This window comes from Macrobrachium rosenbergii, chromosome 39, assembly GCF_040412425.1.
Source record: "Macrobrachium rosenbergii isolate ZJJX-2024 chromosome 39, ASM4041242v1, whole genome shotgun sequence".
NCBI classification, from domain to species: Eukaryota; Metazoa; Arthropoda; class Malacostraca; order Decapoda; family Palaemonidae; genus Macrobrachium; species Macrobrachium rosenbergii.
The window spans coordinates 4615001-4635000 of record NC_089779.1 but is presented as its reverse complement, the minus strand read 5'-3'; the positions used below and the strand labels follow the sequence as shown (position 1 = coordinate 4635000).

The 20000-nt window shown below is 37.4% G+C and overlaps 1 protein-coding gene across 2 annotated transcripts in view; it reads left to right on the top strand.

Annotated features, from left to right (window-relative positions):
- LOC136825664 (neural-cadherin-like) overlaps positions 1 to 20000 on the top strand; it is a 342994-nt gene that overhangs the window by 301387 nt on the left and 21607 nt on the right. Inside the window, exons 1-4 of one of the 2 annotated variants that reach the window (XM_067082349.1) lie at positions 7838 to 8458; positions 16413 to 16556; positions 18749 to 18864; positions 19549 to 19713. In XM_067082349.1, coding sequence (XP_066938450.1) covers positions 8416 to 8458; positions 16413 to 16556; positions 18749 to 18864; positions 19549 to 19713 — 468 coding nt within the window. In that variant the 5' untranslated portion in view covers positions 7838 to 8415. Of the gene's footprint in view, positions 1 to 7837; positions 8459 to 16412; positions 16557 to 18748; positions 18865 to 19548; positions 19714 to 20000 lie in introns of those variants that run through there. The other variant, XM_067082348.1, reaches the window with a different exon arrangement.

Sequence of the window (20000 nt, the reverse complement as noted above, 5' to 3'; positions counted from 1 at the left end):
TTGCAATCTCCCGGTACCTCTTCCGGTCCCGTAAACCTGCAAGAGCCCTAAATTTTATTACTAACGTACCTGTCATGTCTGGATTATCCTACATACTTGGCTCTCTTACAATAGCCGGCGCGTGCCTGTGCATGGCAGCCGGTGCGCACTGATTTACATAATAGACTGCAGGGGTCTTCAGTCTAATATCTGTACCTCTAAGGCTACACCTCTCCTCCCTGGTGTTAGCCTCTATTGTTGGCCTGATCGGTTGCCTAACGAATAAGATCAGTCTTGCAGAGGTTGCTGACTTTTCCCATTATGCACAATGAAGTATGTTGAAGTCTTAGCATAGTCTCAAGGCGCATTAACAAGACGTGTAGTTGTGATTTTTCAGCTGAAACTAAGATCCGAAGGTAATCTCATTTTCTTTATACATCTTCGATGCAAAATGGAAATTGGTTATTCGATCAGATATACCGCGTTTATTGCCACATAAAAAGTATGCGATTTTAGGGGCTAGGAAACGCACCTTTCATTTTGGAGAGATTTTTGCGTCTTTCTTACTGAAAGTTTAGCTGTCTTCAGAATTCTCCATTATATGATTAACATAATTACAGTATAACAAGCAGCTTGTCTTTGGAAAATAATTTTGATGTACCTAGAGGGGCCAAATGACTTTTCTTCAGATTTTTTTGGAATTTAAAATTTTCTAATGCCATTACTTCTGCTGCTAAGTACGCACAAATCAAAACTGGTTTTAGATCAAATCTTTCGGTATCATAAAAGAAACATTATACACTTAAACGTTTTAGTTTCCCCAAGTTTAAGTCTAATTATTCTAAGCATGCTAAGAATGCATTACCAACGAATTTTCCATTTTTATTTGAAACAGTCTCACTTCAGTATTTCCCATTCAAAACAGCATACGCCTTTGGGTTTTATGTATTGCTACAATATAAAAGGTTGGAAACTAACTCAATCCTAGAAACATTTAGAAATGGAACCGCCCCACCCACCCTCAAAAAAAAAAAAAAATGCGCAAAACTTAAAAATAGAGAATTTTGTTTAACAGGACATAGAAACAGTTTTACGACCCGCCATAACACAATTAATCATCGTATAACCACACAAAATTTGTGTGTTTGTGTGTGTGTGTGTGTGAGAGAGAGAGAGAGAGAGAGAGAGAGAGAGAGAGAGAGAGAGAGAGAGAGAGAGAGAGCAACAACAAACATACAAAAGAATTACATATTTATCTAGTGTTAAAAAGTATGATTAATTCAGGAAACGAACAAACCCCAGAAGTGAAAAACGAAAACACAAATACAGTGGAACCCATCAACATAAATTGAATTAACCTGTCCCTTTTTGTTCACAACTCACATTCCTCCTGGAATATCAGTGACGTCCACCACAAACATTCGCGAGGCCAGCGGGCCATAAATCTGACGTAGTAAACAGCAGCTGCACAATGTTGCTGAAGATGTGACAGCAGTTAACTTTTATGCGTATTTTTTGTGCTTATGAAAATAATACAGTGACTTTGACAAAAAAATTAATGTACTTTTGTACCAAAAAGAAAATCAAGTAATTAAACGTTTCCGACTAGTTCTCCTGCATTTTCGGAAATGTGTTTAAGATGAAAAAAAAAATCTAAAGATAATTAAAAACAAGACTACGCAAACCATCTTGGCATAATTTAACTTGATTGAGTTTTCAAAGAATAATCAAGAGAGACTGACTTCAAATTAAGACCAGGGACGTAAAACAATATCGAATCGTTAACCCACCATCTCTCTCTCTTCTCTCTCTCTCTCTCTCTTCTCTCTCTCTCTCTCTCTCTCTCTCTCTTAGACATTTTATAGAATTTCTGAAACATTCTAACCAAATAAAAGTTACTCGAAAATCCAACAGTGTTGGAAACAATAAAAGAGTAACAATCTTTTTACTCTTCTGCTTACGCAGTTTTTCATCTATACTATTCCCCAGTAAGAATAAATTTAATTTCACCGAAAGAGTAAATATGGAATCAGGACAGGAGAACTATCGAAGTTATAACTTGTGTTTTGTAGTAGAGGAAATCACACACCCAAACAGAGAGAGAGAGAGAGAGAGAGAGAGAGAGAGAGAGAGAGAGAGAGAGAGAGAGAGAGAGAGAGAGAGAGAGAGAGAGAGAGATGTATGAAGCCTGACTTTAAATTCAATAAAAGGAATAACTGCCTTAAACTGGTACATCTATAAAAATGACAAACGTTGAGAACTAGTTCGGCAATCCACCAAGTTTCTATCCCTATGGTGTCGATATATCAATTAAATATTTAGCAATTATATATTCTCTTCCAGTATTTATAAAAAAAATTAGCCAAGGTAAAAAGGAACAAATTACTGTAATAGAGTTGAAAATGTTGAACCGACTGGTTAAGAGAGAGAGAGAGAGAGAGAGAGAGAGAGAGAGAGAGAGAGAGAGAGAGAGAGAGAGAGAGAGAGAGAAGAAGAGAGAGAGAGAGAGAGTAAGCACTAGCCACTTCAGATGGTGCAGAGAAATAAAGATGAAAAGCCATAAATTCGCTTTGGGTTTTAATTGTATCTGCTGCCTTCATGAGTTTTACACAGCGGCAATCTGAGACGAATGAAACGAATATGGCAATCAATAAGCCAGAGCCGTTTCAACATACCCAATCTTCCAGGATTAATGATCGTTTTACCCCAAGAATTGGAGGCTTTTAGTTTCCCGAACAATTCAGCAGAGAAATCGCAGGCGATATTTCACTTTTCGTCGTGACGGAAACATTTTGGCACGATCAATATAAGGCATTTTTACACGAGGTTACAACAGCATATGAAAATCATCATGATTCATTAAAGTTTGCAATGAAATATTTCCTGATCATATGCTTATAGTGACAAATAATTATTATAATTTTTTTTAATTTGAAACGCGTCTTTTCAACAACGAGAGTTGAAACGTGGCACTTAGAAGTTCAGTTCTGCTATCGTCATTGATGTTGAGTAGTATCGTTGAACTATCATCGAATGTAGCCTCCTACGGTTTGAAAGTTTTATTATATTGACCTGGCAACCAACCAGTCAACAGAAAGACAAATGTCTTGCTGAACTTATTTCTTTTTTGAATAAGAATTCGAGGCGATATTTGGGAGGACACTTCGCAAACTTATGGTAAGTCTCAGAAATACCCACACCAAGAGGGCCTTTCTCAAAACTTTAAATTCCTCTCAAGAGGTCCCTCTTAAAAGTTTACATTCCTCTCAAGAGGTCCCTTCTCAAAAATTTAAATTCCTCTCAAGAGGTCCCTTCTCAAAAGTTTAAATTTCCCTCAAGAGGTCCCTTCTCAGAAGTTTACATTTCTCTCAAGAGGTCCCTTCTCAAAAGTTTACATTCCCCTCAAGAGGTCCCTTCTCAAAAGTTTACATTCCTCTCAAGAGGTCCCTTCTCAAAAGTTTACATTCCTCTCAAGAGGTCCCTTCTCAAAAGTTTACATTCCCCTCGAGAGGTCCCTTCTCAAAAGTTTACATTCCCCTCAAGAGGTCCCTTCTCAGAAGTTTACATTCCTCTCAAAAAGTCCATTCTCAAAAGTTTACATTCCTCTCCAACTTTCTAGTTACTTGCTGCAACTGACGATGGCCACCTTTGGCAAAATTTAAGAGAAAAATGATGCAGAAAATTTCTATGTAACCGTGCCAACAAACAAATAAACCAGACTTAGAGGTAACTTCCTCATCTCAATATAGCCAACAAGGCAGTGGACAGAAAGGAGACAATATATGCAGGCCTTTACCGGGACAATCATAATGGCAAGTAAAGGATTTTCATACAGCAAATACGTCAGTGACTCCACGCATTAACGACTAAGCATGGCCATTTTCTCAGAATGCATAGGTGGTCTTTGGAAGCATAGCCAGATCATGTGAGAATTTACTTGAAAAACGATCAACTTGTTACTGACAAAGTTACGATTTCTGATACCGCTGAGACTTTGGAATCCCTTGCACAATTAAAATTTTTTTGAAAAACTTTTATGACCTTATAATGACAAGTTTCATTTAAGTACAATTTATTAACTACCTTTTGTTGTAAGAAGACCAGTTCTAATGTTTCAAATCTCAAGCTTTGATGGCAAATGACACCAACGCAGTTTTTTTTCTCTGCTCTGAACTCCCGATCTCATTTGCTGTGCTTGGGCTGTTTCCTTGACAAGAACTTTGATTTAATTCGTATTTTGTCATGAGACGCACACTGCCGATGCCACTAAACATGGTCTGCGAAAAGAGCGTAACATATGGGAAAAAAATGGAAATTGAAATAGTAACTATCGACAAATGAAAAAAATATTCAAACGGTAAATGCTTGTTTGTTTTCACTTTATTGTTTTTGTATACGGTAATTTTATTAAATTATTAGATATCGAGATACAAATTCTAAGATGCCATAGTAATAAGACCTTATTTCAATGGCATGGCAGCCAACGGGGGCCCTTCCTGTATACGTTACCTGAGACAGGAAGAATACGGACAGATAGGAAAAGGACATTTCGCTCTTATTCTTGACTTGATATTGCTTTGTACCTCGACAACGCAGTCGTTCTATTACACCTATAACTCCCAACGGAATGCAGGAATCCTGGCACAATGGCTATAATTCCTCAGCATGGGAATGTTTGTGTCAGGTATAATATGGTCGTAAGTTGCACTTTTATACCAGAAAACAGGGTTCAGGATGGAGTAGTTTAATATAAATTTGGTTAAACAATGTCGGAATGTAACAGTAGCTACACGAACAACATCCTTCCTAAACAATGACAGTAACATGTCAGGAACATGCGACGTACACGCCTCTAAACATGCCACGAACAAGTTGGTAAACTAGCCGCACGTCAAGGCTTCGCTCCAGTTCAGAGCATAACCGCAGACCACACTTCAATTAGAGTCCCTCAAGAATGTCTTGTTTTGCGTACATACCACAAACGGGTCATACGGAATCAACCCAAAACTCTCGCAACTGGTTTCGTTTCTCTCGAATGGGTAATGAAAACCGTCAGATACTTTGTAAAAATAAATGTTTGACGAACCAAGACTCATTCCTCATCACATTAGTCTTAGTGGGTCATTTCGGATTTGAAATTTTTTTTTTTTTTATTCATTTCTGTCGGCAGTAATTATTAACGTGATGACAAATAATACATCATTCGAAACAAAAGAAAACATGAATATAAGGAAATCCGTTGCATCTGACGACCGTCTGGGCATTGATTGATTGATTAATTGTGGGTTATCTGACGTCACAACTACCAGGGTCTGGGCATGCATCTGTGGTACTGTACACGGGAGATTAAAGTTAGGGTGGCGGTCGATGCAGCCTCCCTTCACAAGCGACGTCATTATTTCATTTCTCATAACTTACTTTGGGATGCAAAAAGCCAATTATCAAATTTTCTGCCAGTCTGTTGCTGTGTACAGTACATTCCATACACACAAACGCACCTGCAATATACACACATCCAGTCAATAGTCCCATAGTTCTTCATTGGAAAAGTGGGTAGAGCTCTCGGCTAGCACGCTGTTGGCCCAGCGTTCGACTCTCCGACCGGCCAGTGAAGAATTAGAGGAATTTATATCTGGTGATAGAAATTCGTTTCTCGTCATAATGTGGTTCGGATTCCACAATAAGCTGTAGGTGCCGTTGCTAGGTAACCAGTTGGTTCTTAGCCACGTAAAATAAATCTAATCCTTCGGGCCAGCCCTAGGAGAGCTGTTAATCAGCTCAGTGGTCTGGTTAAACTAAGGTATACTTACGAGTTTGACGTCCAAATCCGGTACTCGGAATATGCATCGAGAATGATTCCGAGCAAGCTCACATCTGGTATGTAGGAGCCATTACACTGAATATCATTAACACTTGCCCCTCCGTCTTCATAATTCAATAATTCACGATAACCCTGATTTACAACGTAATTGTCTTGACACGGGGAAATGTTGATTAGCCCGAATACTTGGGGACGAGTCTGTGACCGAGAGAGCGACGTAATGGTTGTTATATTTTAAGAACAAATTTATGATGACAGAATAAGACAACATAACAGAAGCACTTGTTCCTTGATCCTTTTTCTGCGTGAATTAATATTTGTATCGATGCCAACGTCCTGTTGGTACATCACTCAGTCCCTCTCATCAATCTGCCTACCTGATTTTTCCACTATCACGAAACCTCAGAATAGCATGGTAGAAGAATCTCCTCATACATGCCGTCTGCCACACTTCTCTTCAACGGGAAAACAGTGTAGACAATCTTCCTTCTATTACCTTTCAAATATGTGTTCTTGATATGTACGCTATAGAAATCGATTTTAAATAGTGGCTCATCACCCATCAAGTCATGAGTACTAGATTATTTTGTCTTTCGGAAAAAATAATCCCCTGAATCTGTAGATTCTGTCTCCTTCAGACATATTGACTCCATTACCTAATAACGTATTGAAACAGCTATTAAAAACCCCTTTACATTCCTACCCAACTCACTTTCACCATCGTAAGTGGCGGATGGCTGAAACCCCATTTACGTCTTATTTTTTTATACATAACACACACTAAGTAAAAATCCACCATGATGGATTGCTGCTAAATAATTCTGCTCTTAGCTAAGGACAGAATTATTCATTTCCTTGGACTGAAAATACAGAGGACACACGGTTTCCCTCCGTTTTCGTTATGCAGACAATAAAAACGTTATTCATAAACTGTTTTGACAATAAATCGTGTACACGATGCACAGTAAAGTAACGAATTCAGTTGATGCAAACCGTTCCAGGCCATCTGTTGATTCCCACCCAGCTGCACAAACCGAAAGCATTAAAATACTCGTACATTTCGAAAAATAACTCAAAAACCACATACTGGCAGTACTAACAAGGCTACAATACTGTCGTCTCCTTCATCCCGATAAAAGTATGTTGTTACAACCGAACGGTTCCAGCTTTTAGAAGAGGGGGAAATCTCAAAGACGCATACTGAGAGTGGTCCTGCATTCCTGACAATTTTTGACTGAAAGGGACATTGCTTGCGCTATTTGACTTCCTTCAAAGTCGGAGAATATCGGCTAACGACGTAGGGTTTCATTGTTGAAGTCAGTAAGAAAAATAAAAAAATCTCTCGATCTGAAAACTAGACAAACGTGCAAGTAGAATATATATACATTCCTCTTTTCTCTCTCTCTCTCTCTCTCTCTCTCTCTCTCTCTCTCTCTCTCTCTCTCTCTATATATATATATATATATATATATATATATATATATGTGTGTGTGTGTGTGTGTGTATGTGTGTGTCTGTGTATACATACATATGTATACATGTAATCTTTCACGAGATATAAATGAAGCAATGAGCTGGAATAATGGACGACATACCGAAATTTCCAGCGATGAAAATATTTCATAACTACTAAATGAAATGCAGAATATGTATTTCTTAACGGAGTTCGTGTCAACTGTACCTCAAAAGTCCGTCAATGACAACAAAACCAAAGCCCTTGGTGAACCCTTTCTTCCATAACCGCTTTTTCTTTTCTCAGCGCGCATCCCGACTCTAAGATCGTGTGAATGGACTTCTGCTCTGCTTGTGATTGAAAGAGCGAGTGATTGCGGGAACCGAAAGGACAGGAAATAAAAGTGTGCCGAATTCTGATGGAAACCAAATGGGGATATATTTACCTATCGTATTCTTTAGTGTTCATTTTGTTTCACTCGATTTTCCCTAATAACTTTTCTAATAAGTACTGTTCAGACGAGAAAAAAAATGTGATATTAATAACGATAAAAATGACTATTGGTATGTGATTCTTGGTTTCAGATCTCCCAATCTTTAAAAAAAAAAAATATTGCATGATGGCTTACAGTGCGAATACGTCAACAAGGTGAAACGTACGCGTAATTGTGATGACTTGATTTTGTAATGTGATTCCTTTCAGAAATACGAAAACACACTAATTAAAATGTATACATTCAGCAACAGGATATAAAAGAAACAGCAGATTTCATTTTGAAAACACTCGCGGAAGAGAGTGGACATCAAAATGTAAAACTCTCTTACGCAGGGGCATATGCACACCTAGCGAAATATTACTGATTAACTACTGTTTTTAAACAATCGATTCCCGTTGGGCTATAAATGTCACCATGACTTGGCAGAACTTATTGTCATGTTTACTTTGTAAATATAAGTTTTAACTGGTGGAAGTAATTGAGTGCTGATGATCCGTTCCCACTGCACTGACTTTATCACCGGCTATCTACGGGTATCGTGAACTTGGAAAATGAAAGAATAACCTTTATAAACTCATTGTCTCGTACAATGCAATTTTAACCATCTAAAAGGAAGCAGAGTCTTATTCCCGACTGACGTAAGAATTAACCCTCAAGCCAGTCAAAATGGATGCCATATTACGTGTCATCACCAACAGCACACTACTAGGTAAGTAATGTTTCATCTCGCATATGATTTCTTGATGTTTTTGTTAATATTCTCATTGGACACTGGCAATTTGAACACAATTAAGCAGTTTTACTTTCGTATTTCAAAGTTATACTTTAAGAGTGTTGAGCTTTCTAGTTACTTTCTCAGTGAACAAGCACCGCTTTTATTATAAAGAAAATCGTTGGTAACTTGTAAGTCAAAAAAGAGCAATGGAATGTTAAGGTAAAAACATCCAAACGAAAGTAAAGGCCTTCCGAAAAAGATGGAAAAAGTGCAAAGATGCAAAAAAAAAAAAAAAAAGTGAGAAATTTAGAAAAAGAAAACCCCACTTGAAAACATTCCTTACTACGTGCCAGCGTTTCTTTTTTTTTTTTTCCTATTCTTGAGCATGGCGTGAAAAGTGTCAAGAACGAAGCAAATTATGAGTCCATTCTGCGGAAATGATGCAAGTTTCGCGCGATTACAGAAGATGAAGAGAGAATACAACCATTCCAACCAGACGATATAACAACACCTCGAGAAAACCACAGTAATAACCTTGCGGAAGTTGGCGACACCTGTCCTGGTTTCGTAGTCAGGTGCTCTCGAAAACTCTCACCGCTTGCAATGGCGCCCTGCCTCTATTGTTCCTCCCGCTCAGTTTTTCGCTAGGTAAAATTAATATTTTACTTCAAACTAAATATATTTAAGCACGAAATGTTACCCGGGGATACATTTTCCTTTAATTTTTTTTTATTCTTTAAGAATTAAAACGGTATTAAAATGTTAATCCAGGGATGCATTTTCCTTTATTTTTTTTTTATTCTTTAAGAATAAAAACGGTATTAAAACGTTCTAAGGGGATAATCCACTGTTAACCTTCACTTGATTTAAACTGTACCTAGCAATACAAGGTCTTTTTAATAAAACTGAAGCAAATACGAGGCCAAAACGGCTTCCGGAGTATTATCCTGTTCATAGAATTCCCTAGATAAATAACCAGGGATTCTAGGACATAGTGCGTTGCTTTAAACTCTCTCGTACCCGTACAATAATAGTATTTCTGACAAACAAATGGGTATTTCAAGCTCATAGGCCGGGATGATAATGTTTTAGTATTCCACTCGGCACACCCCTTGATTTGAAAACGTTTAGTTACTAATTATGAAAAAATAATACACTTTTCTACCTATTATGTTTTAGTGACATATTTTTCTATTTTATAACAAAATCCCTATTTACGTAAGTATTGCATACTATAAATAAGGAAAAGCATCGACACATATTCCTCATATCAGTTATATCAAAAGTGGATATTATTTTCGCAGAGTTCTCGTGAGATTAATTTCGTTTTCGTCTTCATTCGAACTGACATTTTTAGTTTTTTCGGTTTGATGTTTTCCGTGCGTAATAACCCAGTGCCCCTTAATTGCCATTTCATCTTAGCAAATTAATTTCCTGAGACATCAAAACGTCGAGTTTTCTTAGCAATCTCCTCTCATTTCCCCTCACACAAAAGCTTTATTGCGCGACTTCATTTTTCCCTTACATTTATATACGACACATAAAACGGAGTGCTTTCATGCATTTTGGTTGATTAATGAAATTTAGACTGTCAGGCCAAGGGCTGGGCACTCTCAGCCATTCAGCGCTGAAGACAGTGAAAAGAATGAGTTGGAGTGGTTGGGCAGCATCAGAAAGGGATCCGGAAAATAAAGGTAATGAAGTACAAAATTCTAATAGGTAGAACTGGGAGATGACCACGCAGTAGCACTGAGAACTAACAATTAGAGGACTTGGATAGCAAGACAGACGAAAGGTAATGGAATGGGTGTAAAGTAAAAGGTTAGGGGCCGAAGGCGCCCTGCAAACTCCTTTTAGTAATTCTTCATTGGGGGTGTAGGTAGAGCTCTCGGCTAGCACGCTGTTGGCCAAGCGTTCGACTCTCCGTCCGGCCAATGAAGAATTAGAGGAATTTATTTCTGGTGATAGAAATTCATTTCTCGTCATAATGTGGTTCGGATTCCATAATAAGCTGTAGGTCCCTTTGCTAGGTAACCAGTTGGTTCTTAGCCACGTAAAATAAGTCTAATCCTTCGGGCCAGCCCTAGGAGAGCTGTTAGTCACCTCAGTGGTCTGGTTAAACTAAGGTATACTTACAGTGCACCACGCAAGGTGCACTGATGGCACTGATCACCTACGGGGTTTCATATATTTTGCTTACTTGAAAATTGTTTCAAAGAATGACTACAGTATTGTGTGAACATTCTCATCGATAGTAGTGCTTGTGTTTTCTTGCTTTGATCTTATTCTTTGCAAGCACCACTTTCTCCCAGCAGGGTCTGCTTGGTAAATAGATCCCTGTTAAGGGGAGGACCAGAACATTCGGTGCGTCAAGAACCACACAGTTTTCGTTAAAGAGAATATTTATGAGGAAGCAGCACTTTCGTCCAAGATAGGAAACCTGTTCATCCCCGCAGGCTGACGATTCAGCACGAGTTATCACACGGAAGCGTTCGTTCTGTATTTCCATCTTGAAAATACAGATATGCTCATTAAAAGGTGTTCTCAGATTTAATTCAAGAACTTCAGTGACCCACATTTTTTTTTTTTTTACAGAATCAACACAGATCCTTATTTATGATTTCACATTTATCAGCCGAGTCAGGCCAAACAGCGCCACGGCACGCAGAACATTTTCAAAAAGCTAGACTACTTAAAAATCAAAGCGCTTATTAAAATGAAAGGTTATCTATTCCTGACGAAGACTTCATAACTTATTAAATTTCAAAGGGAACCGAAACAGTTTCATCTGAATCAGTCCATTTAACCTACGATCATAAATCTGGGCAATTTATAGCTCAATCAATCTATGAATAAAACAATCACAAAATTAACAACATTTTTGTCATTATGAGTGGATGCACATTCGTATTCAGTTTTTGGAGGGGAATAAAATCTTGAATATGTTTTCCATACGCTTGCCTTCAGGTTTGGAAATTCTTTTTGGTTCAGTCTGGTCATAAATCCAGACATTTAACTCAATTTTCAAAGTGAATGGCCGAAGCAAATTTTTTTATTGCTTTCAATCCAACTGTTATTCGACGGACTAGCAATATATTGAATGTTGTTATTGTTAAATGAATAACATTTTTATCGAAAAGAATAAAATTTTCGCTTATTGCCTCTGTGCACTTGGCAATCAGTTGTAAAAAAGGAATAACCAGAAAACTATTCCATTATCCGCGAACATTTTTCTATTTTCCTGTCTCTTCATTCCCCATTGGCAAGTCGAGTTTCTGAACAAAACAGGGATATATATTTTACCAAACTTTTCCGCCATCGTCTTCTGGTAAAAAGATTTTCCCCTGGAACGTATTATTCTTTTAGACTTCCTGATTCGGAACATAATACCTCAGTGTTCATTATTCCGATGCATTTTCCAAAAAATCTATAGGACCTCCGCTGGAACTCGTTAGTTAGCGAAGAGAAAGAGAATCTTTCTAACGAGTTTGGTTTCTTTATAGTAAATGGAAAGTTGCCCTGCCCGCAGATATTCAGGTTAATAATAACGTCCTCGAAATACTCAGACGTACCAGTAAATTTCTCCGCGTGCGCTAAAAACCAACCTTCTTGCCTGAGAGGAAATGATGAGGTCAACATCTATTCTTCGGGAGGAATTCCGGAGGGTATTTAGAGATGTTCGACCTCAAGTGTGATAACGTTATCCAGACGATCTTCAGAAGAAAGGAGAGAGAATAGAAACTCAGTGGAAACTGAAGGAATATAACTTACAAATGAAGTGGTTTAAAAAGTCTTCTTTAATTTACGAAAAGTTCCGGTTGCTTTACCAAACGAAAGAGCTAATCAGCCCGAGAAGACGGTCATAATTCTATTTAAAATATCAGAGCAGAAAAACAACACCAATAATGAGAATTCAAGATAAAGAATCAAAGTTCTGGCAAAATGAAGGGAAAATATTCACACTGAACAGAATGTCACCTCACCTTTAATAATTCCCCGGTAAAATATAAACCAGTATCTCCCTCAGAAGATAGTGCGGCTTCTCATGACATTATGAAGAGTTTCATACGAAACTGGGCTGATTCCCAAAATTTTTATTTCTTTTTAATAAAATCAAACATTTTTAGATATTACTGTCGTAAGGATATGTAAATGGTTTCTCGAAAAAGGAGGATATACAGGCACACGAAATGAAGTTTCTGAATCTAAGGGTCTTTCAGAAAATATCAATATCCGTGTTAGTGAATTATTTTAACTTTCTGAAAGACATGAGATTCAGTCTATCTCAAACCACTCAATGAAAAAATAATTTCCATTATTAATGTGAAAGTAAACCGTTGCATTATTGTGGTATATTTTATACCATAAATAATATCGTCACAGCCTTCATTTTGTGGACTATATACCATGAACTGTAACAGAGCAATCACTTCTTTGTACTGCTGCAACCATCACTGCCTCCTCTTTTATAAACAGTAAGGGGGAAATATCATAAACCCTTTCTCATATTTCCTTCAAATTCATTGAATAACAGTGAAAATTTATAAACTTTTGGCGGATTTAGTGCAAATAATCTCCAGTAAATTTCATTCCTTTACTTTCAGTTTCGGCCGGTTTAAAGATAAAGTGGGTTATCTTGAAAAATTTAAAAGAATCCACTTGTACTGACAGCTTTCAAGAGACGGTGTCAATTACAAATATATACTATTGAGAGACACTACTTCTATCAGGTTTTCTGGCTTAACATCTAGCATGAATAATGGGGATTAATGTATCTTCGCAAAATTGTTGCTGTCACAAATTAGGTCAAAATCTTACTTGCCCCTTTGTGACTATGGTAAGGTTGAGTAGTGGGTCGATATTTTGAAGTCAGCTCCTGTGTGTGCCCGTGACGGACTGACCTTTATACAGATTTATTCACGTTTTGGTCATTTGAAAGAGAAACCTTCACAGAGTCGAGGGTAACCTTTGTCCTGAGACATATCGGTGACAATTTTTTGCAAGATCGGTGACACTGCGGCAATAGTTACGTTCAAACTTTTCAGTAGGTGAAAAATGTAACTGAACATTAAAACAATTACTGTAACTTCCTAGCCAGTTTAATTTACTAACATAAACAAGAAACTATTAAAAAATAATTCTTAAACGCAAATTCCTATGGCAAATATCTCACTCTGCATCTAAGTTAGTAGTCGCTTGGACACATGTCAGGCCTGCAAAAAAGTTAAATTTTGTGGTCGAAAAACAAAACGCAACTGGGAATGGAAAGAGAAAACTGGAGGTCTTGTCCATACTTGCTGGAGTTCTGGGTGAATGTAATTCACATCCTATTTCAAACTCCTCTAAAGGTGGATGTATGATTTCAGATAGGGAAACCGTTGTTAGGAAACGAACTAGTCATGATAACATGAACACTTGCTGCCAATTACACTGGGGTAGATGATGATAAACTAATGACGATAACTCTAATCATAAAAGTGATCCAAAACCTGACCCAAAATAATTAAGTGGTTCATTTTGTAACTGATGTTTATGAGACTTTTAAAGGTCAAAGTCTAATGTTTACTTATGTTGCAATGCATTTAATTTTTATGCTTTACTACACCACCCGTGGCCCGTTGGGTCACTTTTTTATTGCGAGGAAAAAAGTAGCATTTCCATACCTTTGTATATACATCGTGACATCTTGACACCATTTCTTCATATACTATTGCCTAGAGGGATATATATATATATATATATATATATATATATATATATATATATATATATATATATATATATATATATATATATATATTATATATATATTATATATTTTATATATATACTATATATATATATATATATATATATATATATATATATATATATATATATATATATATATATATATATATATATTTGCGTGTATATATATCATATTTGTATGTGTATATTCATTATTTATAATAAAAACAAGTAAACAATAGGCAGAAGTTTCTTCGGCACAATCGAGTTTTCTGTACAGCGTATAATGCTGTATGAAACTCTTGTTGCGCTGCAGTATGAAGTTCTCAGCCACAACCAGGCAGCGCTCAGTTGCTCCCCAGATGCGGTCAAGCGAAGATGCGTCGGCGGCTGGCACCTCTAGCGGCGCCAGACGCACGATCCATAGCTAAACTTAACCTTAAATAAAATAAAAACTACTGAGGCTAGAGGGCTGCAATTTGGTATACTTGCTGATTGGAGGGTGGATGATCAACATACCAGTTTCCAGCCCACTAGCCTCAATAGTTTTTAAGATCTGAGGGCGGACAGAAAAAGTGTGGACATAGACAAAACCATTTCAATAGTTTTCTTTTGCGGAAAACTGATAGCAGTAGGAGCATTAGTAGTAGTAGCCTATTACAACACGTGCTCGTATGTTTCCACTCAGCTATGTTGATTAAGCACGAGAAGTTATAAGGAAATGATTAAATGAAAGATTTGAAACTCTCTGGCACCAAACAGCACTGAAAGACGTAAACATCTCATAATTTATATACCACATTTGTAACAAAGTCTACAGCCAGCACCAGCCCTCTTTACGGGGAAGGGAAAGGGAAGGGGTAGAGGGAAGGGGGAGGAAGGAGGAGGGGAGGAAAAGAGTCAAAGGGAGGGGGAAGGGGAGGAGAGGGGGAGGAGAGTGAAGGAGAAGGGGAAGGGGAGGGAAGAGTGAAGGGGAAGGGAAGGAGGAGAGAAGAGGGGAGGGGAGGGGGGCAGGGGAGGGAAGGGGAAGGGGGAAGGAGGAGGTAAGAGGAGGGGAGGGAAGGGGTGCAAGGAAGGGGAAGGAAGGAAGGAAAGGGAAGGAAGGGAGGGGGAGGGGAGTGGAGGGAAGGGGGCGGAGGAAGGGGAAGGGGAAGGGGAAGAGGAAGGGAGGAGAGGGAAGGGGAAGAGGAAGGGGAGGGAAGGGGAAGAGGAAGGGAGGGGAAGGGAAGGGGAAGGGAGGGGAGGGAAGAGGGAGGACACAGCTAAATTAACACTTGATCGTGTGGTCCAGTGTGCAAACAAACAAAGAAACGTTTCAGTTTTAGTATTATACACATAGATAGTAGGCAACTGTCTTAAAACACCCGAAGTTACCCTCTCCATGCAAAGTGATCAATATACCTACTGCTATCTGCTGTGCTTTTTTCCAGCTGTTCAGGTTTTAATATTACTTTCTTATATTTGTTTTTTTTTTATTGACAGGCTATTTTGAAAGTCAAGTTGGCGGCCATTTCTGCTAAATCTGATGTTCATATTGCATTGGTGGAAACAGCCACTAACATTATCTTATGATTCAAGTTTCAGATTTCAGCCAGAAATTACTGAAACATGACACGGCCATATTGTTCAGGAAATGGAAAATCTACACAAAGACGCCAAAACTAATTTTCTCTGTGCCTCTGCTTCTAAGTTACGAAATCCATAATGGTACATACTGTGATGAATTCGAATATCAGTATCATGTTCACCAATGAAACATGCCGAGTTTAGACACCAAAACATTTACCCTAATTAGCTCATTAATGAAGACAGGGCACAGAAACTGCAAAACAGGCCTGAAGATCATCGATCTCTCAAAAACTTTACGAAACTACCCCGCCAGATCTCGCTTTGCTTCAAATGTCATTGAGGATTGATAGATCTCTTCGTTATTTAAGCAACAAATAAATATTTTCTTTTCTAAGTACGTCGTTTAATAAAACCATAGTTTCTTTTTTTTTCGAATAAACGTGGTATTTTGAGTGCAGGTACATAAAAAATTGAGGGACTGCACATCATCTCAATTCGGTTTAATCAGTGAATACAGACGTTCACAAAGATAGTTTATACATACAAAAACTCTTAAAACTTTTCAGATATACAGCCATCATTTCATTCTGATCAGAGCACTTTCACTGCGCAATAGACTTATATTTTCTTCTCTTCTTTTTTGTTCCAGTGACGAAGTTCCTTCGAATGGGGCTGGCGGACAAGAACGATCATCCGCCATTCTTCGAGCACAACCTCTATGAGGTAGAGGTTGACGAAGATGAGGCCATAAACCAGACTATTCTCAGTCTCAACGCCACAGACCTGGACGAAGGTAAGCTGAATTCTCTCTCTCTCTCTCTCTCTCTCTCTCTCTCTCTCTCTCTCTCTCTCTCTCTCTCTCTCTCTATCTATATATATATATATATATATATATATATATATATATATATATATATATATATATATATATATATATATATATATATATTTGTATGTATGTCTGTATAAAAGGAACCACACGTCAGTGATTAATGAGTATGGATATTTGCAGATGAAGTTCCTTGACACTATTTTTGAGTGGTATATTGTGGTATACTGTTGTGGGTCGCAGGCAATATATTGAAAGAAAACCTAATACCAAAAAGGTATACAGGAACTGGACTGTTATGAGGTATATACATACACATACACACACACACACATATATATATAATATATATGTGTGTGTGTGTGTATGTGTGTATGTGTGTGTTTGTACGTGTGTGTGAAACTATGTAGGAGAGCTTGCAGGGAAGGGTGAAAAAAAGGGGTCATTGGTGATTTTAGGAGCAAATGCAGACGTTTACATACGAGTTGAAAGTCTTTTTAACCAACGAAAAAAATATCAACCTGAATATTATAATGTTTATATATGTACTATGTAGTTCAGCTGAGATTATTTTAGCATGTTACTCCTTGTTTGTTGATGACAATCTCCTTTTCTACGCGAGTCATCAAACAAAGTTTGATCATTTTTTTGTTATGCTAATAGTTTTCTTTAGGATTGGACGGCATAAGTTCTGTGATTTTCTGTTTCAGTTGCTTGATTTGATGAAGGTCAAGATTAACTTCAGATATCTTTATTATTCTCCAATTAGGATGAGTCTTCAGCTACTCAGTTTTTTTTTTTTAATCTTTTTCGCTTCTTGAAATATGTTTTTATACATCGGCATTAGTGTGGGCTAAAATATGGAATAGATACCAGTCCGAAACCTGCACAGGTTCCTTTATCAGACAAAGACAGTGAGGAGACAGACCTGATCCCAAAACTGATCTGCTATACATATTCATACATATACTTATTAACGACCTCTTACAGATGCTGTTGTTTGTGTTCCACAAATGGAAAGTAATCTAATTTAAGGATTAGTGACGCATGATAATTTTTCTTATATAATTGTTTAGCACCCGTAAAATCCTTCCAGTTCTCTGGTATCTTTTTTCTCATTTTTACATTATTTCAAGGTACAGAAATATTCTTCAGAAAATTATCCCTACAATAAAATATTTTGTAATGTGTGTCTGCAGCGCAACTGACTGTAAAACTTCACATCCTGGGCTCAAAACTTAAAATTTAAATTTCTGGATAAAACCATTAGCTCACGTATTTCTTTGGAGAGATACGTCCAAACCAAGTGTGTTAACAGGCTTCAGAAAGAAATTCCATTTTACTAACAGAAAAAATATAAATGTAAAGCTTCTTCCCTTTTAGAAATGAAATTTAGTTCAAACGGTTGCGCAGCTATTGCCATGGGGATTCAGTCTTCTTAAGTGGCCTCATTACACACGCCAATCTTTTATGCTTCTGTGACGAATGTTGTTTTGAAAAGCCGGTCAGAGCAGAATGTCCCTGTTAGCCACAATTTTATGGCATTGCTCCCCTTTTTCGAACCATAATACATCAGGACTTGAACTTTTACCCCTAAAGATTTAAGTAGTGGACAGGAGGTCAATATTTTCGTTTGTTCGCATTATTTTCACGTCGATATCACACGCGTCCAAATAGGGAATAGTTCATTTCTTATAAGTAAGGTAGACTGTGACCTCAGTTTGATTTGTTAAGTGTTATGTGAATGTGCTATCTGCATGCAGACACTTCATTTGTTTACGAAGACACCTAGTGTTAGCATTTGATTGTTGTATTTGGAATATATATATATATATATATATATATATATATATATATATATATATATATATATATATATATATATATATATATTATTGAGAGACCTCATTCAAAGTAGATGGTATCTAATGGAGTATAATGGAGAAGAAATACTCCATTAGATACCATCCCGTTTGAATGAGGTCCTCAATAATTCTACTAATGCACAGAACAATTGTGTATGTGATAAAGTTATATACATATATATATATATATATATATATATATATATATATATATATATATATATATATATATATATATATATATATATATATATATATATGTTTCCTGAAAGTGTTTTGCTCCCCTTTCAGTGTCTCTGCCTGAATTACAGATCGTGGAAGGCAATGAGGACGGAACTTTCGCCGTTGGGAACTTGACAGGAGAAGTCTACCTGGCTCAACCGCTCGACTACGAAACAAAAAATAGGGTTCGTATTTCGAACCTAAGGAAGCAAATTTGGCCAGGGAGCGGACGGATAGACAGACAGATAGGAGGATAGATAGATTGATAAACAAACAAACATGCAGACATACAGATAGATGGAGAGACAGAGTGTGACACATGTTTACGCAATATCATAACTGAAAATGAATGGGTCCAGTATCCGATAAAAATATATCCTACCTTTCCTTAGAAGGGAGTAAAATGTCACATAAATATGCAGACATTATGCATCAGAGGACGTCTACTGACCAGTAATGATTATCGGGATAATCAGCTGTTTAGGGAGAAGAAGTTGCGATTTTTCATAAAACTATTTTTGCGAAAAATTATACCAAGTCCATCAATTTTCACGCAGGTCTGAAAACGATCTATAAATTCAAACTTTATTTGATTACTGATAAGCTTCATTTATGCATCAGAGGACGTCTACTGACGAGTAATGATTATCTTGATAATCAGTTGTTTAGGGAAAAGAAGTTATGATTTTTCATAAAACTATTTTTGTAAAAAATACTAGGTCCACCAATTTTCACGCAGGTCTGAAAACGATCTATAACATCAAACTTTATTTGATTACTGATAAGCTTCCTCTTTCATTTCAGTCCAAAAAATCTTATCATTTTGATGAAATGGTTTCAAATTCTGAATGACTCTATTTTCTCCTCAGTACAACCTGCTCTTACTAGTTTCGGACGGCCGCCACGAGGGCGGCGCCACTCTACAGGTGAACGTGAAAGATATCAACGACAATCCTCCGGTGTTCGACAGGCGTCTGTACGAGGCGGAAATCACGGAAGAGGACGACCGGGATTTGCCTCGGAGGCTTGTCACGGTAAGCTACATAAACGTGCATGAGTAGGTTAACAGGTGTTGTGAAGAACTGTTTTCAGACAGCATCTGCTAACAGACTGATTATCCGCTTCTCGAAGTGTTCACTTCGTTGTGTAAAGGCAGGCTCCTCCTTATGTTTATACACATGACCGCAAATTACTAGAATCCATTGCACTGATAAATACACTCCAATCTGTGCACTGCTGCTTTCGTTTCTGTCTAAGATCCCAACAAATATAATACTGAAATTCAATTATAAGTTCAGGCCATGCCCATACTTTCAAAGCG